Source organism: Vombatus ursinus, unplaced genomic scaffold, assembly GCF_900497805.2.
Source record: "Vombatus ursinus unplaced genomic scaffold, bare-nosed wombat genome assembly UNPS02009062.1, whole genome shotgun sequence".
In the NCBI taxonomy this organism is placed as follows: Eukaryota; Metazoa; Chordata; class Mammalia; order Diprotodontia; family Vombatidae; genus Vombatus; species Vombatus ursinus.
Window position 1 is genome coordinate 17,212,228 of NW_020948840.1, and position 25,508 is coordinate 17,237,735.

Below are 25,508 nucleotides of genomic sequence, written 5' to 3' on the forward strand. Positions count from 1 at the left end.
ATGAACTAAGTAAAAAATTCATTTCTGTAACTTCAGGTCTCGCAGCAAAGTGTCTTAAAACCATTTAGAGTCGACAGTTTTTAAAACTTATTTCTTTACCCAGCTGATCAATTCTAACTGTGAGCTATTTAAATTTCACAAATACACAATTATACATACCAAAATGGTGCTGGTCATCTTGCTGTTCCTCACAAATGACACTCCAACTCACCATTCTGTGTCTTTTCACGCTAGGAATGCTCTCCCTCTTCACCTCTCCCTCCTGGCTTCCTTCCAAGATCAGTTCAAATCCCACATCCTAAAGAAGGCCTTTCCCAGCGTCTCTCACACACACACACACACACACACAAAACATCCACTCAAGTGTGCATGTGCACACACTCCATTCAGTCTAAGATTATCACCTACTTCAACCAGATATTTCTCGTATGTACATTTTTTGCATGTTATATCCCCCATTAAAGCTCTTTGACAGGAGCGACCACAATTTTGTTTTTCTTTGTTTCCCCAGTGCTTAGCAAAGTATCTGAAGCACAATAAGTGCCTAATAGATGTCTGTTGACTTTTTCTCCCAAAGTGGCTTTCCCCTGACAAGTTCCTGAGTCTCTCTTCCCTCACTGCCAGCTGGTGTGTGCTCAATGAATGAAAACTCATTTTAATATTAGCCTAAGTGAACACTAATCAGGAAGGTAAATCTGCTGGAGAAAAAACTCGACACCATAAAATGAATTTAGAAATCACTCAGAACAACTACAGGATTGACCGTTGTTTTGGGTACCTTCCACCACTGCTACAATGTAATCATAGTTAATTGAAAATTGATTATGCTTTTTAATCATTTATTCTTCACAAACTTCTAATGTGATAAACTTTTTACATCAACGTAAAAATTTTAAGAATCTGGAGGATTTCTGAGAGAGGAAGAATACTGATTTGACCAAGGATCATACATTGACCACTGACTGGCTCAGAAAGAAATGCCTTCTTTAGTCTTTAATTGATACCCACAGCAACAAAAATAAACACTTCTATCAAAGTAATCCAACAGCCAGTATGTACAGCTTATGCTTCTAGCACTGGGCTTTTTATGACTTGAACACATACAAAGAAGACACTTGTCCATTTCAGCTCTCAAGAAGTTCAGATTCATTGGACAAACCCCCACTTCCAGATATTTCAAGCTAAGAGAGGATGACACCAACACCCCAGTGGCTCTGCAATTGCACTGGTATGGGCAGTACCTGCAACAAGGCAGATTGCAACCCATCCAACCGAAGTTGCACTAATCACACATCTTCAGATATGGACTTGAAGTAACTTGAGTAAGGTTACTATGATCCATGAGCGCCATAGCCATTGCAGCTCTGAAGAGGCAGCATGGGTCAGTGGACAGAATGTTTACCTAAGAAGCTGTGGTACACTGGTTAGAGCACCAGGCCTGAAGTCAGGAAGTCTGGAGTTCAATTTGGCCTCAGGTACTTATTAGCTGTGTGATGCTGGGCAAGTCATTTAATCTTTGTTTACCTCAGTTTCTTCAACTATAAAATGGGGATAACAATACCTTCCTCTAAGAGGTATTGTCAGGATCAAATAAGATACTTGTAAAAGTGCTCAGTACAGTACCAAGCATACAATAGGTGTTGTATTATTCCCCTCCCCACTCTTCTCACTTCTGCCACATTATCTGTAAGACCTTTTCATTCACCTTTCTATGCCTCAGTTGCCTCATCTATAAAATCAAGAGATTAGAGGAGATGACCTCTAATGCCCCTTCCAGTTGTAAATCTACGAATCTAGGATCCCTATCAGTGTCTTCTATAGCAGCCTTTCTCGTTAGCACAAGGTTGAAGGTCTTCTTTCCCTCCTGCAGGGAAGAAGACAGGAACCCGATACAAGAGTCATAGGTACCCAACATCACTAAACTATCCAACCTGCAAATCCATTCAGGCCTGATAACCTTGAGGCTTCATATGTTCAACCTGCACAAAATGTTGACAGCCGGTCTTCAAAGCATCCCTTGCAATCCCCTACATTTTTATGTACAAGTAACCTGTCATATTTGTATGTCATTTATGCCATGTTCCTGTCAGGCATCAGAAACAATCTTCATTTAAGTAAGCCATCAGACATGCTCCCCTGTGAATAGCTGCAGGTGTACACAGCAGCCCCCCGGCCTCCCTCCTCACACGCTGACTGGGCCACTTGGATGACAGAAAGCCTGAGTCCAGGCCTAAGTTGGCAGTGGGAGATCACGGCCCAAAAAGGAGGATCTCTCTCCCCCAACAGTCCCTTCACATCATCCATAATCTATCCTTTACTCTTTGTAATGAGCCTCAGCTTGTTCAGCAAATTCTGGCTAAAAACTGAGAGTTTAGGAACTCATTTTCAAACATTCCTCTTTCCAAGGATATCTCTGAAGGACTTTAGGGAAGCCCCATCATTTCAGGCAGCTCACAAATACAGCACCTGCACTATCCTTCAACCTGCTACCCTATGTGCCCTCACTCCTTCCTCAGGGTACAAAGCAATGTGTGAATGCTTCCAACCTTACCCCCACAACAGTCAGACAAACCATAGTTAGTAAAAACAACACAGGTTATAAAAGTAACTTATTTGGTTCAGATAATATATGCAAAGACAAATGACATTAACATGAACTAAAGTCAGCCATGATGGCTTCCCAGAGGAGACGGAACTTGAATCAAACTTTGACTAATAGGTAGGATTATGAAAAGGGGGTGCAAACACTAAAGTGCCTGGTATGGTACCTGGCACATAATAGGTGCTTAATAAAAGTTTACTGATTGACTGACTGAATGCTGGGGGAAACAACATGGACAAAAGTTCAATGGTAAAAATAAACATGAATATTGCATGTGTGAGGGGCAATAAGGAGAACAGAACTGGACTGATGTGTATACACAGGGAAGCAGGGAGAGGTGTAACTGAATATAGTTATGAAAGGGGAAGATTATGGAGGTCTTTGGACTTAATTAGTGGGAGAATGGCAAGGTGAAAGTTGTGTTATTGGAAGATTATTCTCGCAGTAATTTGCAAGACATGTAGAAAAGAAGATTCTAGAATAGAGGTTCATAACCTCACGGGTATCACAAACCACTTTGGCAGTCTGGTGAATCCTACAGACCTCTTCTCAGAAGAAGCAGGGGAAAAAATAAGGGTAAAAATACAGGAAGGATCTTTGTTGCTGGGGTTAGAAACTGAAATCTTGAAGCAACAATAAACTTCAAATATATCTGCTATCAAATTCTTACTAATTTCAGGTTTCAGAGCAAGCTACCTACCCCAAATTCCAGATCCTAACCTATATGGAAAAATTTTTTACACAAAAGAAATGTTAATGCTTAAGGATTGAAATTTCCAGTTTTACCTACCAGTGTTTATTTTTGAAGTTACATGAGTGACATCAACTTTCTGGGACCTGATGGGCGGCGTAGCACGTGAAGTAGAAGGTGTTCGTCCTATGGTCTTCTTTCGATCTATAGCTTTACTTATCTTTGAAAGAGGTGCAAAAATGCCTAAAGGAAAATACAAGTTTTGAATCATTACTAAATATCAAATTTAGTACTTCAAATAAAAAGGCCAAATTCAACTACTTAGTATTATTATCTTATCAAGGAACATTTATTTAGCACTTACTCAGTACCCAGGTTGTGAATGACACAAGAAAAATTTAAGAAGCAGTTCCTGCCTTCAAGGGACTTACAAAATAAGGAGGAAAAACTAACCATATGACACAACTTTAGAACAAAGCAGTATATGGTCTGGCAATCAGTAGTAGGGTGCAAAGTAAGTTTGGTAAAGAAAAAAAAATCAATGGAATTAAGCATTTTCAATAAATTACTTTGAAGGGGCAGCTTGGTGGCACAGTGAATAGAGTTCTGGCCTTGGAGTCGGGAGGATCTGAGTTCAAATATGGCCTCAGACACATAACACTTACTAGCTGTGTGACCCTGGGCAAGTCACTTAACCCCATTGCCTAACAAAAACAAAACAAAATTAAATAAATTGTTTTGAAGAAATTGTTCATTTAATGGTAGCACATTATATAAGGATCTTCAGAAGGCTTAGCCCTCTATTCCAGCTGGGGAGTCTTTAAGCTTTGAATAGACATGCACATGTATACACATACATAAATACATATACATACACACACACACACACACACACACACACACACACACACACACACACAATAAAAGAGAAAATACAACAAAGAGCCCCTCTCCCTCTGGGGTCTCTTGTTCATTAATACTGTTACTACTAATTCTCTAAATTCCAAAATTCTGAACCTCTTTCCTGTCTGAGCTTCTAGTACACATTGAATCTTTCTCATTTAATGCCATCTCCCTATTCTATAACTCAACCTCCTTTGTAGCTATTACCAATTATGGTATCTTTCAGACTTAATGGTAGGACACAACAGGGTTTTTCATTGTGTGCCTTCTATATGGAACCTGACACATTACTTCATATATAATAAACTAACACTAGTTTATTGAACTGAATTAGACTCTGGTACTATCATGAGGTCAGAGTCAATTTGACAGAGAGTCTGACCTATAACTTGCTAGCAGGTTTCCATTTCGCTGACATCAGCTGTGATGGACACAAATAGAAGGGTTCTTATATCCTGCAGTACAGCTGAAAAACACCTTGAAAAACACCATCTGCTTTCTACCAAGGGCAACCAAAATGACAAGAGAGAGTGGAAATGGCTCACCTACCAAGAGACTCTATTAACTGGGATGAAATTTATTTGGGGAAAAATTTTTTTTTGAACTTTAAAAGGTCATATGCCATAGGTGGTATGAGGTTTATTACAAAAGAAATGTAAGACAATGTCTACAAATCCACTAAAGTAGTATGTAAAGAGAATCTAAATTAATGGATCTGAAAAAGCTTTACAGAATGAAGGGATCAAAGTAACACTGTAGTTTTCACATAAATTTAACTTAGTTTAGATTTCTGGATTTCCTTCTGAGAAGACTTTGAAGAGTTTGTTACTACTTTTGCAACCTCGCAAATTCAATATATAAGACTCCAGCAAATAAATACCATTTGTCCAAGTAAACCACATTTTCCTCAACTTTAATGAATGGCTTCCAAGATACTTCTTGGCCATCTCCTCCCATGTATCCCACACCTCCACCCCCATTTCCAGACCCCTCTTTATATGTTGTGTCCTCTATTACAGCAGAAGCTTCTTTGTATCCTCAGAGCTTGGCAAAATACCCGGCAAACTGGCTGCTTCTACTATGTTCACCAACAAAGATTCAAAATAATTTAAGTAAAACACACTAAAAAAAAATAATAAACTAAAAGAATCCAGGTAGTCCAGAAAGGCTTTAAGATTGTTCAACAGAAATTTGTGAATGCAAATTTTAAATAACTAAATAAATTTGGAATTATTAATGTTAATAGTTGCTGCTATTTATATAATGTTGTAAGGTTTACAAAGCATTTTACAAATGTTATCTCATTTGAGTCTCACAACAAACCTGTGAGGTGGGTGCTATTTTTATACCAATTTTACAGATGAGGAAACTGAGGCACAGAGTGGTTGAATATCTTAACCAAGGTCATGCAGCCAATATCTGAGTCTGGATTTGAACTGTTTTTCTAAACACTAGATTCTGCAATGTCTCCACTCTACTACCTAGTTGCCATTGATTCTAAGTTTTAAGAGTTGTAAACAGCAGAACTTCATCTTTCCAAGAGATCCAAAGCAGGTAAGAGAAGCCCAAACTATTAATGAAAGCAATACGAGATCAAACTGTGCTATAGCCTACTCACTGTCATTAAATCCAAATGCCCATCCCCAGCACATAGATTCAGGTACATACCTGGCCATATTTCTTTTTTTATTAATTTATTTTGATTTATCAACAATCACATCCATATGCTTTTGAGTTTAAAATTTTTCTCTCCCTACCCTCCCCAAGATGGCGCACAATCTGATATAGGCTATACATATACATTCCTATTAAACATATTTTCACATTAGTGATGTTGTAAATAAGAATTAGAACCCAGCAGGAACCACCAGAAAGAGGAAACAAAACTCAACAAAAGAGGAAAAAAAACTAGCAAATAGTATGTTTCAATCTGCATTCAAATTCCATAGTTCTTTCTTTGGATGTGGATAGCATTTTCCATCCCGAGGCCTTTGGATATGTCTTAGATCCTTGTACTGCTGGGAAGGGTTAAGTTTATCAATATTAGTCATCGCACAACATGGCTGTTACTATGTACAACATAGTACATAGGTACTCTTGGTTCTGCTCACTTCACTCAACATCAGATCATACAAGTCTTTCCAGGTTTTTCTGAAATCACTGGCCCTATTTCTGAAAGAGAGGTAGCCTAGGGCCAGAAGAAGCCAAGTTCAAAGCAAGAATAAAAGAAGAGAGAAGGGTGTTGTAGATTAAGATTTAGGAGGGTGAGAAGAGAGGAAAAGGGAAGGACCCTTAGAGAAGTGGGTAGAATAAGGAATAAGAGGGATAGGATAAGAGAGATATTCTTTAAAAGGGTGTGGAATAGGGAGGTAATGGTTAGAAGTAAACTAGAGGAGGAATAGGGTAAAAAGAGAAGCTGAGAAGTATAATAGTGAGGAAAAATAGGATGGAGGGAAATACACAAATAATAATTATAACTTTGAATGTGGATGGGATGAATTCACCCATAAAACAGAAACAGATAACGGAATGGACTAAAAATCAGAATCCAACAATATTCTATTTACAAGAAACACATTTAAAATCTAAAGATACACACAAAGTTAAAATAAAGGGGTGGAGTAGAATTATGCCTCAGCCAATGCAAAAAAAAGCAGAAGTAATAATCATGATATCAGACAAAGTCAAAGTTAAAATACATTTAATTAAAAGAGATAAATAGGGAAACTACACTGTGATAAAAGGTACCATAGATAATGAAGAAATATCAATACTAAACTTATATGCATCAAATACCATAGCATCTAAATTTTTAAAAGAAAAGTTAAATGAATTGCAGATGGAAATAGATAGTAGTACTACAATAATAGTGGAACTTTAATTCTCCCCTCTCAGAACTAGATAAATCTAACCAAAAAATAAGAAAGTAGTTAAGGAACTAAACGGAATTTTAGAAAAGCTAGATATGATAGATATTTGGAGAGAACTGAATGGAAATAGAAAAGAATACACCTTTTTTCTCAGTGGTATATAGTACCTTTACAAAGACTGACCACATATTAGGGCACAAAAAATGTATAGATAAAAGCAAAAAAGCAGAAATATTAAATGCTTCCTTTACAGAACCACAATGTAATAAAAATTATATTTAATAAGGAACCATGGAAACATAGAAAAAAAGCTAATTGGAGACTAAAAACCTAACCTTAAAGAATGTATCGGTTAAAGAACAAATAATAAAAACAATCAGTAATTTCATTAAAGAAAATGACAATAATGAGACAATATATCAAAAACTATGGAATACAGCAAAAGCAGTAATCAGAGGGAAATTTGTATCTCTAAGTGTTTATATCAATAAAAAAAGGAGAAAGAGCAGACCAATGAATTGGGTGTGCAATTTTAAAAAATTAGAAAAAGAACAAATTTAAAACCCCCAATTAAACACTAAATTGGAAATCCTAAAAATTAAAGGTGAAATTAATAAAATTGTTAAGAAAAACCATTGAACTAATAAATAAAACTAGGAGTTGGTATTATGAAAAAAATCAATAAAACAGATAAAACATTGGCTAATATGATTAAAAAAGGGGAGAAAACCAAATTACTAGTATAAAAAATGAAAAGAATGAATATACCACTAAAGAAGATGAAATCAAAGCAATGATAAGGAGTTGTTTTGCCCAATTACATACCAATAAATTTAACAACTTAAGTGAAATTGAAGAAATTACAAAAATACAAACTGCCTAGATTAGCAGAAGAAGAAAGAGAATACTTAAATAGACCTATTTTAGAAAAAATAATTGAACAGGACATGAATGAGCTTCCTAAGGAAAAAATACCAGGACCAGATGGATTTACAAGTGAATTCTATCAAACATTTAAAGACCAACTAATTCCAATATTAAATAAATTATTTAGAATAATAGACAAAGAAGGGGTCTACCAAACTCCTTTTCTGAAACAAACATAATACAGATACTAACCTAGGAAAAGTAAAATCAGAGAAAGAAAATTATATACCAATTTCATTAATGAATATGGATGCAAAAATCCTAAATAAAATACTAGCTACAAGATTACAACAAAATATTACAAAGATTATACATTATGACCAAGAAGGATTCATACTAGGAATGCAGCAATGGTTTAACATAATGAAAACTATCAACAAAATTGATTATATCAATAATAAAAGTAACAAAAATCACATGATAATATCAACAGATGCAGAAAAAGCATTTGATAAAGTTCAATACTTACTTCTATTAAAAAAACACTTGAAAGTATAGGCTTAAATGAACTTTTCCTTAAATTGATAAGAAGCATTTACCTAAAACCATCAGCAAGCATTATTTGTAATGGGGATAAGCTAGGAGCCTTCCCAGTAACATCAGGTGCGAAACAAGGATGCCCATTGTCACTAATATTATTCAATACTGTACTGGAAATCCTAGCAATAGCAATAAGAGAAGAAAAGCAGAGAGAAGGAATCAGAATAGGGAAAAAGGTAATAAAAGTATCTTTTTGCAGACGATATGATGATACACTTGGAAAATCCTAACGACTAAGCTAAAAAATTAATTGAAATAATTAATACAAAGTAGCAGGATATAAATTAAACCCACATAAATCATCAGCATTCCTATATATCACCAATAGGATGCTGCAGGAAGAGATAGCTAGAGATACCCCAACATAAAATAACTCTAGATGGTATAAAATATCTGTATACACCTACCAAAACAAACTCAGGATCTACATGAACAAAACCATAAAAAACTTTGCACATAAATAAAATCATATTTAAATAAATGGAGAAATATTAATTTTTCATGGGTAGGAAGAGCCAATATAATAAAAATGATAATTTTGCCAAAATTAATCTATATATTCCATGATATCCCAATCAAATTACCAAAAAATTACTTTATGGAGCTAGAAAAAAATAGTAACAAAATTCATGTGGAAGAACAAAAGGTCAAAAATATCAAATAATGGAAAAAAATGTAAAGGAAGGTGGTTTAGCAGTACTAGATCTTAAACTATATTATAAGGCAGTAATTATCAAAACTATCTGGTACTGGCTAAGAAACAAAAAGGTAAACCAGTGGAACAGAGTAGACACATAATCTACAGCAGCACACAAATATAGTAACCTAGTGTTTGACAAGTGTAAAGACTTGAGTTTTGGGGATAAGAATTCATTATTTGGTAAAAATTGTTGGAAAAGCTGGAAAGCAGTCTGGCAGAAATTGGGAATAGATCAGTATCTTAAACCATTCATCAAGAAAAGGTCAAAATGGATACATGACCTAGATAATAAAGGGAGATATTAACAAGAAAATTTGAAGAACATGGAACATATTACCTATCAGATTTATGGATAGGTGAACAATTTATGAATAAACAAGAGATATAGAGCACTGTGAGATGAAAAATGGATAATTTTGATTACATTAAATTAAAAAGGTTTTATACAAATAAAATAAATGTAGCCAAGGTCAGAAGGAAATCAGAAAACTGAGAAAAAAATTTTATAGATAGTTCCTCAGATAAAGGTCTCATATTTCAAATATATAAAGAACTTTGTCAAATCTAGAAGAATGCAAGTCATTCCCCAATTAATAAATGGTCAAAGGATATGAACAGGCAGTTTTCCGATGAAGAAATCAAAACAATTTATAGTCCTATTAAAAAATGTTCTAAGGATGCCCATCAATTGGGGAATGGCTGAGCAAGTTGTGGTATATGAATGTGATGGAATACTATTGTGCTATAAGAAATGTTGAACAGGCTGACTTCAGAAAAACCTGGAAAGACTTGTATGGTCTGATGCTGAGTGAAGTGAGCAGAACCAAGAGAACGCTGCACACAATAACAGCCACGTTGTGTGATGACTAATATTGATAAACTTAACCCTTCCTGGCAATACAAGGATCTGAGACATCTCCAGAGGCCTTGTGATGGAAAATGCTATCCACACCCAAACAAAGAACTATGGAAGCCAAATTGTTATTTTTTTTCTCTTCTGTTGAGTTTTGTTTCCTCTTTCTGATAGTTCCTCCTATTGGTTTTAATTTCTACTTACAACATCACTAATGTGAAAATATGTTTAATATGAATGTAAATGTATAGCCTATATCAGACTGTGCGCCGTCTTGGGGAGGGTGGTGGGGAGGAAGGGGGAGAAAAATTTTAAACTCAAAAGCATATGGAAGTGATTATTGATAAATCAAAATAAATTAATAAAAAAAGGAAGAAAAAATAAAAAATGTTCTAAATCATTACTGATTAAAGAAATGCAAATTAAAACAACCTTGACATATCATTTTACACCTATCAGATTGGCTAAAATGATAGAAGGGGAAAGTGACAAATATTGGAGGGGATATATGGAAGGGGATATGGAAAAACTGGGACCTTAATTCATTGTTGGTGGATCTGTGAGCTGATCTAAGATTTGGAATTATGCCCAAAGAGTTATTAAACTGTCTATACCCTCTAACCCAGCAATACCACTATTAGGTCTGTTCCCCAAAATGATTAAGGAAAAAAGAAAAGAACCTATATGCTCTAAAATATTTATAGCAGCTCTCTTTGCGATAGCAAAGAACTGGAAATTGTGGAGATGCCCGTCAATTGGGGAATGGCTAAACAAACTGTAGCATATGTTCATGATGTAATATTACTGTGTTGTAAGAAATGATGAGCTCAATGATTTTAGAAAAGCATGGACAGACCTCCACAAAATAATGAATAGCAAAATGAGCAGAACCAAAAGAACACTGTATACAGTAACAGAAGTATTATTTTAAGAACAACTTTGAGCAACCAAGTCATTGTGACTATTATAAATACCCAAATTAACAGTGAAGATCCTATGAAGGAAAATGCTGTTTAAATTCAGAAAAAGAAAATAAGCATATACAGATTTGTGTCTAATGGAAACCATCTTGAAGTTGAGGGGGGAGGCGGGGAAGGAAATTACACGATAACTTTGTTGTACATTTAAAAGGAATAGAAAGTTGTACATAATGGATCTGCAATTTCAGGTGCAATCCTCTGTTTTTCTATCCCACTTTGTTATGGAAATGTTTGCTTTATTTTTTAAGTTCAGAATAAAATAAATAAAATTTTAAAAAAGAAGAAGAGAAAACACAATAGAAAAGAAATGGAGAGTAGAGCCAGAATAAGAGGATGAATAGAGTCTGTATTTCTCTTGACAATATGGATTTTCTATTCATCCCTGAATTATTCCCAATCCCAACTATTCCAGAAGTAACACATAAGATCATTTTTCCTAGCAAATGATGCACCATCCACACAAATATACCATAAAGCTATTAAATTTATAATCAATTCCAAAGACTCTACCTATGGTACAAGAACTATTCCCCCAGCTAAAAGGAAAAAACAGCCATGTTCTACAAAGAAGGATTCTGTGTCTGTTAGAATGGGGAACATTTAGTATGGATAACACAGAAAATCATCAACCCAGATAATGGAAAATTAACTGTAACTGTAATATATTACCCATCTAGTGTAGGGACTCTAAATTGTTTTTGGTTGTTGTGAATTGTTCCCAATTAAGTTAGATTAATATCTTACCGTATTTAGGAGGACATTTAAAGTACTGGACTTTCCCAACACTTCCGTTATTCTTTCCTTCTGGTTCACTCAACTCAATGCCAGCCCACTGCCCACTGGCAAATTCAGTTGTACCACAAAATCTTAATATTCCAACCTATGGATACAAAACTAGATTAATTTTTGATAATTATAATTAATTCAGAAAAATGCCTATAACCAAATACTTTTCTTTAGGAGTAAAAACAAAATTCCATTCTGAAAGATTATAAGACTACCTGAGATGACTGAATAGTAATCTGAATTAAAACTGTTACGTTTACAATCTTTATAATTTGCTAACACTTTCACAACACACACACACACACACACAAATTTAAGCCTTGTAAGTAATATCTACCCTTCCCCAAGGACAAGTTTTAAGTGAGATTTTTTTAATGCCCTATTCTAAAGAGGAGCTCTGGGAATCTCATCTCTGAGCACTTCTGGAAGGAATGTTAGCACAGAGAAGGGGCTTCCATTTTAAACCTCACAGCAAAAAGGTTGCCCAATATCAAGAGCAGAGGGGCAGCTAGGTGGTAGAGTGGATAGAGCACTGGCCCTGGATTCAGGAGGACCTGACTTCAAATCTGGCCTCAGACACATAACACTTACTAGCTGTATGACCCTGGGCAAGTCACTTAACCCCACTGCCTAGAGAAAAAATATATATAGATATAGATATAGATATATATATATACACCTATATCTATATCTATAAATATATATATATCAAGAGCAGAGAATAAACTCCCTTTCCTGAGAAAATTAGAAAATAGAAAGAGTACTGAAAAAAAGGAGAGTTTCCAAGGAAAATCAAATACCAAAGTTTATGTTGGGGACAACATATCCTTTACTCCTAACATACATGATTTCTACATTTGTGGGGTTCCTAGAATTCCCCCATGAAAAACTCAGCACTTAAAATTCTTGTTGGATAAGGAGTAGGAAAAATATTATTTTTTAAAATTAATAAAGGAAAATTCCCCCAAATCCTCCTCTATTCACATCGACCTTAGTCCAATCTTCTTCCATCCAAGTGGCTAGATTATTTTAATTAAAATTTTTAAACATAGTTTACGATTTTAAAATCTCTTTGTTACACTGCTATTCTCAACCAAATTTCACATTTTCTACTAGTTGGTTTTTTAAATAAATAGGTAATTTAATCTCAAACCCATGACATGAAGGCCAGAGAACACGTTAGTGATTTGAATCGCTTTACCTTCTGTCCTGCGATGATCACACGATCTCCCAACTTCAGGCCCAATGATGTAAGTATGTCTTTGCCAGATGTAGGATCATAATTTGGAAGTGTGGCCTTTGAGACGTCGCACAACAAAGGGACAGCATCCAACAGCATTTGCTTGATTTGTTTAGCGCTGGCAGCTGCATCTGCCATCTCTAATGGCATATCAACTGGGTCTGGAACAACATCAGCAGGGATCTGTCCTTTGTCATTCTACAGAGAATATTAAAAGACAAATGTCACAGCTTAAAATCAACTTAAAAAAGATATATTGTGTCTGCTTTATGCAAAGAACTATGTTAGGTACTTAAAGGGATACAAATATAAATGAAACATAGTCCCTATCCTCCTCTGTAATAAAAATAGAAACAGAAGAAAATAAATATTTTTAAATAGGCATTACTAAACCTTGCAACATTATTCTATCACACAAAAATAACTTTGGAAGAATTTAGAAGTTCACCTTTGCATTTCAGGAACAGGACAAAAATAGCCCAGAACATGCTCCTATATAAAGAATTTGAGTGAGGTCAGTGACAATGGACAAACTAAAACCCTAAAATGTCCCTATGTCCTGGGCTCTTATCCTGGCTTTTCTGTGGTTTGGGAAGGTATCAAAAACTCCCTCCTTTCCTCAGAATTCTTTCCCTCTGCCTTTAGACATTTTCTGGTTTTGTCATATGGGGGTTTTTTTAAGTATTCTAAAATCTCCCCAACTACTGTTGTTTAGAATTACTATGGTCAGAGAATAATCTATAGTAAGTTAGGTCAGCTCGGGTCACAGATTTCCTACAAAAAGTCTCCAACTCATAACAACAGTGGAGGTGGCCCAAGACAGAAGGGATTTTGATCAGTAGGCTGAGACAGCCAGGAAGGTGGAAAGAGGACAGAAAGGAAAGGAAAGACTTGAGAGTATTAGTGAAGATGATGTTAAGAGAAGTAATCTTAAAATTAAAATAAACCCTAATGCTGAGTGAAGTGAGCAGAACCAAGAGAATTTTGTACACAATAACAGCCACGTTGTGTGATGACTAATATTGATAAACTTAACCCTTCCTGGCAATACAAGGATCTAAGACATCTCCAGAGGCCTTGTGATGTAAAATGCTATCCACACCCAAACAAAGAACTATGGAAGCCGAATTGTTATTTTTTTTCTCTTCTGTTGAGTTTTGTTTCCTCTTTCTGACGGTTCCTCCTATTGGTTTTAATTTCTACTTACAACATCACTAATGCGAAAATATGTTTCATATGAATGTAAATGTATAGCCTATATCAGACTGTGTGCCATCTTGGAGAGGGTGGTGGGGAGGAAGGGGGAGAAAAATTTTAAACTCAAAAGCATATGGAAGTGATTATTGATAAATCAAAATAAATTAATAAAAAAATTTAAAAATTTAAAATAAACCTTAAAAACTTAAAATCAAAGAACTACTCTTAAGGTGCTTACAATGTAATAAGGTAGAAACACCTATGTATAAAAACGATACCAGTAACGTGATATATGCCATAAGATAGGGTAAACTGAAGATGACCTTGAACACCACACAAAAAAGGAAAATCATAAAAAATTTCTGAGCAAAAATACGGCATGATCAATACAAAACTCTAGGAAAGTTAATGTAGCAGCAAATAAACGAATAGATCCTAAAGATGAATGAGTAGCAGTAGGGAAACAGTGAGCAAGTCAATGCACACATGAGGTAACAAAATCCTAAACTACAGTTCCTAGGAACTAATCAGTTCCTAACATTGAGTAAAATCAAACTACACAGGTATTTTGGATTAGGAACTTTCATACAATAGTCATAATAGCCACTCAGCATTAGAGCCAAGAATTTAAAATACCATTTAATATTCCAAGAAACAAAAGAAAATAAAAGGAAACCTTAAATATTTCAAACAATCAATTAACATTTATTAAATACCTATTATGTGCCAGGCACTGTGCTAAGTGCAAGGGATAGAAAAAGAGGGAAAGGAGAATCCCTGGTATAAGACTTCTCAGGAGGAGAAATCCAAAGTGGCAAGAGTATATATAATTATCACTGATCATAAGATGGAAGAACTCAAAATATTTATGAAGCCCGTGCATTTTTCTAATCAATGGCAAATTAAAGAATAATAAGGCTTCATCTTTTTCCAGATGAAGTAAATGAATCCCCATAAAGCTGAAATGATTTTCCCATGATCACATTGCAAAGTAGTTGCAGAACTGAGACTAACATCCAGGTCTCCTAGATCCCACTCTAATGCTCTTCTACTCTACCATGCTTCCCAATTTCTCAACTGAGTTTCAAACCTTGCTTTGCACATAAGAAAATAAGAAACAAATAGTAACAACAAGAACTCTTCTAATGTCTTAGGAACTATAGTCTAGGTTCTTCCATAAGGCATTCAGTAAAAGCTTGCCAAACCACTTGCAAAATACACTTTAAAAACCCATTCTTTCATTGGAATACAGTGTTCCCTCCTACTGATGGAGACCAGAACCTCCCTGCACATTTGTAGATAATATTCATAGGTTACAAAAAATTCATCAACAAGTAGCCAGCCTTCTGGGGATGACTCTCTCTTAAAGCAATTTCACCAGGCTGGATAAATAGCACTGAGCCTACACTCAAAGTTCTTCCAGATTGGTAGGATCTGTCATAGCTTGAACTGCACTGGCATATCCTTCAAGGACCTCCCAGGATCACCTCTTAACCATGAAAAGACATGAGCATAGACTACTACTACCACAGCCTCCACAAATGGATCTGAAGTAAGGGAATCTCAGGTCACAACCCAAGTCTACCATTTACTACCTATGTGACATTAAGAAATAATAGTAATAATATTTATATAATGCTTTAATGTTTTACAAATATATCATTTTGCTGGGCCTCAGTTTCCTTATCTGTGAAAAAAAGAGGTTGATTACATGACTTCAAAGGTTCATACCAATTACAAATCTATTATCCTACTAAATATAAAGTAAATGATTATACATATTGACCCAAAAATACCTATAAGTATGCTTCAGTTTAGATATTCTCATACAAGAATAAATATCCAAGTGATTTCAAATTTATATTTTCTAAAAAAAAATTTAAATATCATGAAGCTACAAAAAGGATTACACAAGACCTAGCAGCTACTACATTGAAGGATCGTAGGTCTTGGAATACTATATTCCGTAGAGCAAAAGAGCTGGGGTTATGACCGAGGGCAACTTACCGAGCAAAGTTAAGTATAATCTTGAATGAAAAAACAATAGACATTTAGCAAACTCAAAGACTTTCAGGTTTTTGTGACAAAAACCCTGGAGCTTAAGGGAAAATCTGACATACAACATCCAGGAGAAATATAAATATTAAAGACCAATTATAAAGGATGCAATAAGGTCAAATTGTTTACTTCATATATGTAAAAATATCAGCAGTACTCTTATGATTGTCATCATCATTTGGGTAGTCTGAAAGAAGGCCTGGGATGAGCTGAGTAGGATGGAGTGGTTCTAAAAAAATAAAACTGTATAGCGAGAGATAAAAAGGAGTAATTATCTCATACAAATGAGGCATAAAAGGAAAAACTGATACAAAAGAAGCTAGTAGGGGGATATATATACCCTTCAAAGAGGACATAGGTCTCTTCCATGAAATTGGACTCTTACCCTAAAGGCAGGATTTGCTCCATGTTCCAGTAAACACTTGACGGCTCCCATGCACAAGTTAAATGCTGCAATATGCAGAGCTGTTCCAAAAGCAAAGTCACTGCATGTAGCGTCCACATCTACAATTAAACATCACAAGTGTGTTAACTCCTCATTCATCTATAGACATAAGAAAAAAACAATGCAGTATTTTATTTTGAAGAACTCTTTCATCATGATGAAATAAAATATAACTATCCTTCCTGAAAGACAGCTTCACCAAAAGGGAAAAGAACTCTGTATTACATCCAGCCGGACTCTCAATGGTCAGAACATGATACAATGAAATCCATCTGTCTGACCAAAAGCTACAATGGGCTTTTTGAATGTCACCAACAAAGCTACTCCTTAAGATCATAAGCTCAATCTGCTGAGCTCGATACATGCACTGCTCAATAGGTTCAATTTTGATTTTTCACTATTTCACATTTGTAAAAATAATGGAACAGGATTTCTGGTGCCAAGATGGCAGAGGAAGGAAGGAACCCTATGAAGCCCTCCCAAATTCTCCTCCAAACAACTAGAAAACAGCCTCAGAATTGGTCTAGGAGCAGGGAAGCAGCTTACCAACACAGCAGGAAAAGTCTGTCTCACTGGAGTGAGAGGGGAATGAGGTCCAAGAGCAGCAGCAGGAGCCAGCCTCACAGCAGGGGGCCTGCAGAGGCCCCCCCCCCCAAGTCTGGGGCAATCCACCAGTAAGGCCCTCCTGTAAGCCAGCAGCCCCCCAGGCAAGTGAGCAGTCTGTGCAGCACAGCAAGGCCCCAAGCCCAGCAACCCACCAATCAGGCCTTGACCTCACTACTGATCCAGTAGTGAAGACCCTCCCTAGCCAACAGTGAGACCCCATCCCTGAGGCCTGCCAGCAGAGAGACTCTGTTTCCACAGCAACCCAGCAGCAGGCTACCCCTGGGACACTCCAGCAACAAGATCCCTCCTCCAGGGCCAGCCACCAGAAAGCCTCTGTTACCATCAGCAAGGCCCCACTCCTGGGGCAGGCCAGCAGCTAAACCCTACACCCAGGAGAGACTCTAACCCCTAGTACAAGCCAGAAGGGAAGCCTACCCTCCAGAGAGAGCAAACAGCTAAGCCCTTAAGCCCTGTGAAAGCCAGCAGTAAGACCCAGAGCTCTAGCACAAAAACCTTGGGACAGTGTATGACCAGAGCTCAATTCTCACATAAAAACACCAAATCTCTCACACACTCACACAGGCAGGAAACATGAGCGAAACAAAAAAAAAAAAAAAAGAGCTTGATTATGGAAAGTTACTATGATGACAGGGAGGATCAAAGCATAAACTTCGAAGAGTACAACAGTATCAAAATGGCTCCATGTGAAGCCCTAAAGAAAAATGTAATTTGGTCTCAGATCCAAAAAGAATTCCTGGAAGAGTTTTAAAAGGAGTTTAAAAAGCAAATTAGAGAAGAAGAAAAATTGGGAAAAGAAATGAGAGTAATGCAAGAGAATCATGAAAAAAGAGTCAATAGCAATGGACAAGATATACAAAAATTTACTGAGGAAAATAACTCCCTAAAAAATAGAATGGGGCGGGGGGGGGGCAACTAGCTGGCACAGTGGATAGAGCACCGGCCCTGGAGTCAGGAGGACCTGAGATCAAATCCGGCTTCAGACACATAACACTCACTAGTTGTGTGACTCTGGGCAAGTCACTTAATCTCAACTGCCTCGCAAAAAAAAAAAAAAAAAAAAGAACTGGCCAAATGGAAAAAGAAGTATAAAAACCCACTGAAGAAAATAATTCCTTAAAAATTAGAATTGAATACGTGGAAACTGATGACACTATAAAACATTAAGATATGATAGAACAAAATCAAAAAAGTAAAAAAAAAAAAAAAAAGTAAAAGAAAATGTGAAATTTCTCATTGGAAAAACAAATGACCTAGAAAATAGATCTAGGACACATAACATAAGAATTATTGAACTACTTGAAATCCATGATTGAAAAAAAAAAAAAAAAAGCCTGGACAACATCTTTCAAGAAATTATCAAAGAAAACTGCCCTGACATATTAGAACCAGAGGACAAAATAGAAATTGAAAGAATCCACCAATCGCTGCCTGAAAGAATCCAAAAGGAAAACTCTCAGGAACATCATAGCCAAATTCCAGAGATCACAGATCAAGAAAAAAGTTTTACAAGCAGCCAAAAAGAAACAATTCAAATATCATGGATTCAAAATGGATATCAAATGGATATCAAACGGATATCAAACGGATAATCAAAATGGATATCAAAAATCAGTATTACACAGAATTTGGCAGCTTTTACATTAAAGAACCAGAGGGCTTAGAATATGATATCCCAGAAGGCAAAGGAGTTAGGATTACAACTAAAGATCATCTACCCAATAAAACTGAATATAATCTTTCAGGGGGGAAAAAATGGCATTTAACAAAATAGAGGATTTTCAAGCATTTCTAATTAAAAGACCAGAGCTGAATAAAAATATTTGACCACCAAGTACAAGACTCCAGGGAAACATAAAAAGGTTAAAAAAGAAACACCAAAGAGAAAACTTAAGAAATTCAATAAGATTAAACTGTTTATATTTCTATATGGCAAGATAATATTTGTAACTCTTTAACAACTTTATTACTATAAGAGCAATTAGGAGTATATGTGGACAGAGGGTATGGATATAAAGTGACTTTGATGGGATGATACCAAAAAACAAAATAACAAAAGAAAGGGTGAGAAAGAAATTGGAAGAAGGAAGGGGGAGATTGAATGGAGTAAATTATCCCACATAAAAGAGGCATGAAAGAGCTATTATAATGGAGGGGAAGATTGGGGTGGGGAGGTGAGCAAAGCTGAAAACCTTACTCTCATCAAAACTGACTCAAAGAGGGAACAATATACACACTCAGTTAGATATAGAAATCTTTCTTACCCTATAAGGAAATAAAAAGGGACAGGGATAAAAGAATGGGGAGAGGGGACTGATAAAAGGGAGGGTATATTGGGGAAGGCAGTGATCAGAAGTAAAACACTTGTGAAGAGGGAAAGGGTGGGGGGTAAGAGAGAAAGGGGGATAAATAAGTGAAAAATAGCATGGAGGGAAATATACAGTTACCATAACTACAAATGTGAATGGGATAAATTCACCCATAAAGCAGAATCGGATAGCAGAATGGATTAAAAACCATAATCTTACAATATGCTCGTTTACAAGAAACACATTTGAAGCAGAGATACACACAGAGTAAAGGTAAGGGGCTAGAGCAGAATCTATTATGTTTCAGCTGAAGCAAAGAAAGCAGGAGTAGCAATCATGATCTCAGACAAAGCAAAAGCAAAAATAGATCTAATTAAAAGAGATAAAGGAGGAAACTATATCTTGCTGAAAGGTACTACAGACAATAAAGTCATATAAATACTAAATACAACAAATGGTACAGCATCTAAATTTTTGAAGAAGTTGGATGAGTTACAGGAGGAAATAGATAATAAAACTCTACTAGTGGGGGACCTCAAATTTGCCCTCTCAGAACTATATAAATCTAACTAAAAAATAAACAAGAAAGAAGTTAAGGAGGTGAATAAAATTCTGGAAGAGTTAGATGTGATAGACCTCTGGAGAAAATTGGATGGGAAAAGAAAGGAATATACCTTTTTCTCAGCAGTACATGGCACCTAACAAAAAAATGGCCATGTATTAGGACATAAAAACCTAACAACTAAATGCAGAAAAGCAAAAATAGTAAACGCATCCTTTTCAGATCATAATGCAATAAAAATTACATTCAACAATGGATAATGGAAAGAGATACTAAAAATTAATTGGAAATTAAATAATCTAATCCTAAAGTACAAGTAGGTCAAGGAACAACTCATAGAAATAATCAATAATTTCATTTTAAAAATGACAACAATGACACAACATACCAAAATTTATGGGATGCAACCAAAGCAGTACTGAGGGGACAATTTCTCTCTCTAATTACTTACATCAATAAAATAGAAAAAAAGCTGGTCAATAAATTGGGCATGCAACTAAAAAAAAAAAAACTAGAAAAAAGTTTAAGATCCCCAATTAAACACCAAATTGGAAATCCTGACAATCAATGGAGAGATTAATAAAACTGAGAGTAAGAAAAGCACTGAACTGATAAATAAAACTAGAAGCTGGTTTTATGAAAAAACAATAAAATAGATAAACCATCGGTTAATTTGATTTAAAAAAGGAAAGAAGAAATCTAAATTACTAGTATCAAAAATGAAAGAGGTGAATTCACCACAAATGAAGAGGAGATCAAGAGAATTAATAGGAGCTATTTTGCCCAATGATATGCCAATAAAGTTGATAATCTAAATGAAATGGATGAATATCCACAAAAATATAAATTACCCTGGAGGGCTTAGAATATGATATTCTGGAGGTCAAAGGAATTAGGGTTACAACCAAGAATCACCTACCCAGCAAAACTGAGCATTATCCTTCAGGGGAAAAAATGGACATTCAGTGAAATAGAGAGGACTCTCAAGCATTCTTGATGAAAAGACCAGTGCTGAATAGAAAATTTGACTTTCAAATACAAGACTCAAGGGAAGCATGAAAAGGTTAACAGGAAAGAGAAATCATAAGGGACTTATTAAAGTTGAACTGTTTACATTCCTACATGGAAAGATGATATTTGTAACTCATGAGACCTTTCTCAGTATGAGGTAGTAGGAGGGAATATATATAGACAGAGGGTACAGGGTGGGTTGAATATGAAGGAGTGATATCTAAAAAATAAAATGAAAGGGTGAGAGAGGATTGTACAGGGAGAAGGAGAAAGGGAGAGGTAGAATGGGGTAAATTATCTCACATAAAAGAGGAAAGAAAAAGCTTTTACCATGGAGGGAAAGAAGGAGGAGGTGAGAGGGAATGAATGAAATCTTACTCACATCGGATTTGACTTAAGGAGGGAATAACATACACACTGAAGTGGGTGTGGAAATCTATCTTACCCTACAGGAAAATAGGGGGGAAGAGGAGAAGAGAGGGGTGGATGATAGAAGGGAGAGCAGACTGGGGGAGGGAGTAATCAGAAGCAAACATTTTTGAGGAGGGACGAGGTCAAAGGAGAGAATAGAATAAATGGGGTTGGGATAGGATGAAGGGAAATATAGTTAGTTTTTCACAACATGGCTATCATGGAAGTGTTCTGCATGACTACACATGCATAACCTCTAACAAGTTGCTTGCCTTCTCAAAGAAGGTGGGTGGGCAGGGAGGAAGGAAGAGAATTTGGAACTCAAAGTTTTAAAAACAAATGTTAAAAATTGTTTTTACATGCAACTGGGAAATAAGATATACAGGCAATGGGGTATAGAAATCTATCCTGCCCTACAGGAAAACAGAAAGGGGAGGGGAGAAGAGAAGCAGGGATAGAGAAAGGGTACATCAGGGAAAAGAGTATTCAGAATGCACACCATCTTGAGATGGGAGGGGGGACAAGATGGGGAAAAAATTTGGAACTCAAGATCTTGTGGAAGTGAATGTTGAAAACTAAAAATAAATAAATTAAAAATATAAATTACTCAGATTAACAGAAAAAGAAATAAAATACTTAAATAACCCAATCTTAGAAAAAATAAATTGAACAAGCCACCAATGAACTAAGAAAAAATCCCCAGGACCAGATGGATTCACAAGCAAATTCTACCAAATATTTAAAGAACAATTAACCCCAATACTACATAAATTATTTGAAAAAATAGGCGAAGAAAGAATCTTTTTACAACACAAATATGGTGCTGATACCCAAACCAGGAAGAGTCAAAAGAGAAAGAAATTACAGACCAATTTCTCTAATGAATATTGATGAAAAAAAATTTAAATAAAATACTAGCAAAGAGATTACAGTAATATATCACAAGGATCATACACTATGACCAGGTGGGATTTATACCAGGAATGCAGAGTTGGTTCCATATTAGGAAAACTATCAGTATAACTGACCATATCAATTAAAAAAGCCAACAGAAATCATACAATGATCTCAACAAATGCAGAAAAAAGCCTTTGTCAAAACACAGCATCCATTCCTATTAAAAACACTTGACATAAATTGAGTTTACCTTAAAATAAAAAGTAATATTTATCTAAAACCATCAGTAAGCATTATCTGTAATAGGGATAAGCTAGAGGCCTTCCCAACACAATCAGGGGTGAAGCAAGGATGCCCCTTACCATCTCTATTATTTAATATTGTACCAGAAATGTTAGCTATAGCAATATGAGAAGAAAAAAAATTAAAAGAAATTAAGGAAATTCGAATAGGCAATGAGGAAACAAAACTATTACTCTTTGCAAATGATATGATGATATACTTAGAAAATCCTAGAGAATCAACTGAAAAACTATTTGAAATTATTAACAACTTTTGCAAAGTTGCAGGATACAAAATAAACCCACATAAATTATTAGCATTTCTATATATTACCAACAAAGTCCAGCAGCAAGAGATAGAAAGAGAAATTCAAGTTAAAATATCTAGACAATATAAAATACTTGGGAGTCCACCTGCCAAGACAGACCCAGGAACTATATGAACACAATTATAAAACACTTTACACACAAATAAAGTCAGATCTAAATAATTAGAAAAATATTAACTGCTCATGGGTAGGCCAAACCAATATAATAAAAATGACAATTCTACCTAAATTAATCCATTTATTCAGTGCCATACCAATCAAACTATCAAAAATTATTTTATAGAGCTAGAAAAAATAATAACAAAATGCATGCGGAAGAACAAAAGCTCAAGGACATCAAGGGAATCAATGACAAAACTGCAAAAGAAGGTAGTCTAGCCCTATGAGATCTCTAACTGTATTATAAAGCAGTAATTATCAAAACAATCTGGTACTGGCTAAGAAACACAGTGATGGATCAGTGGAACAGATTAGGTACAAATCGCATTATAGTAAATAACCACAGTAATCTAGTATATGATAAACCCAAAGATCCAAGATTTTGGAATAAAAATTCACTATTTGACAAAAAATGCTGGGAAAACTAGAAAACAGTATGGCAGAAACTAGATATAGACCAACATCTCACACCATATACCAAGAGAAGATCAAAATGGGTACAAGATTTATACATAAAGGGTGATAATAATGAGCAAATTAAGAGAGCATGGAATACTTTATCTGTCAGCTTTATGGATAAGGGAAGAATTTGGGACCAAAGAAGATATAGAGAACATTACAAAATGTTAGATAGATCATTTTGTTTATATAAAATTTAAAAGGTTTTATACAAACAAAACTAATATAGCCAAAATTATAAGGAAAGCAGAAAACTGGGGAGAAATCTGCAACAAGCCTCATTTCTCAAATATAGAGAACTGAGTCAAATTTAGAAAAATACAAGTCATTCTCCAATTGACAAATGGTTAAAGGATACGAACAGGCAGTTTTCAAACAAAGAAATCAAAGCTATCTATAATCATATGAAAAATATGGTCTAAATCACTATTGATCAGAGAAATGCAAATTAAAACAACTCTCAAGTAACACCTCACACCTATCAGAATGGCTACTAAGGCAAAAAAAGGAAAATGTTGGATGTTGGAGGGGATGTGGGGAAACTGGGACGCTTAATGCACTGTTGGTGGAGTTGTTAATTGATCCAACCATTTTGGAGAGCAATTTGGAACTATGCCCAATGGGCTACAAAACTGTGCATACTCTTGGATCCGGTAATACCACTGCTAGTTCTGTATCCCAAAGACAACCAAAAAAAGGGAGAAGAACCTATTTGTAAAAATATTTAGAGCAACTCTTTTTGTGGCGGCTAAGAACTGGACATCAAAGAGATGCCCATCAATTGGGGAATGACTAAACAAGCTGTGATATATGCTTGTAATGGAATATTATTGTGCTATGAGAAATAACGAGCAGGATGATTTCAGAAAAACCTAGAAGGGCTTACATGAATTAATACATAGTGAAGTGAACAGATCCTGGACAACAATGCACAATGGTACACAGTAACAGCAATACTGATTGATGAAGAACTGCGAATGACTTAAGTATTCTCAACAAAACAACGATCTAAGACAATCCCAAAGGATTAATGATTTATACTAGGAGAAGGAGAAAGGGAGAAAGGGGTAAATTATCTCATGTAAAACAGACAAGAAAAGGCTTTTACAGTGGAGGGGAAGGAAGGTGAGAAGGAACGAGTGAATCTTATTCCAAAGGATTAATGATGAAGCATACTATCTGCCCTCCAGAGAAAGAACTGATATTGACTGAATACAGACTGAAGCATGCTATTTTTTCAATTTCTTTCATTTTTTTTCTTTTGATTCATTTTCTCCAAAATGACTAATATGGAAATGTTTCACATAATTGCACACATAAACCTCTATCTGATTGCTTACTGTCTCAGGGAGGGGGGAGAGCAGGAAGGGATAGAATTTGATACTCAAAACTTTAAATAAAAATGCTAAAAAAAATTGGAAAAAATTGAATGTCTACTAATGGGAAATGTCATTAAAATTCTGGGTTGGTTTTTTTTGGGGGGGGGGGTGAGGCAACTGAGGTTAAGTGACTTATCCAGAGTCACACAGCTAGTGATTGTTATGTGTCTGAGACCAGATTTGAACTCAGGTCCTCCTGACTCCAGGGCCACTGCTCTATCCACTGCATCACCTATGCCCCCGAGTTTATTTTCGAAATGAGACGCAGAATGAGATTTTGAGACTGTAGTAATAG

General features: G+C 35.5%; 1 protein-coding gene across 3 annotated transcripts in view; it reads right to left on the minus strand.

Moving 5' to 3' along the window:
• Nucleotides 1–25,508, minus strand: part of CLIP4 (CAP-Gly domain containing linker protein family member 4) — a 76,898-nt gene that overhangs the window by 31,143 nt on the left and 20,247 nt on the right. For all 3 annotated transcript variants that reach the window (XM_027850429.1, XM_027850428.1, XM_027850430.1), the window contains exons 6-9: nt 16,733–16,851; nt 13,054–13,290; nt 11,811–11,946; nt 3,393–3,536 (exon numbers count right to left, since the gene is read on the minus strand). In XM_027850429.1, coding sequence (XP_027706230.1) covers nt 3,393–3,536; nt 11,811–11,946; nt 13,054–13,290; nt 16,733–16,851 — 636 coding nt within the window. The remainder of the gene's footprint in view (nt 1–3,392; nt 3,537–11,810; nt 11,947–13,053; nt 13,291–16,732; nt 16,852–25,508) is intronic.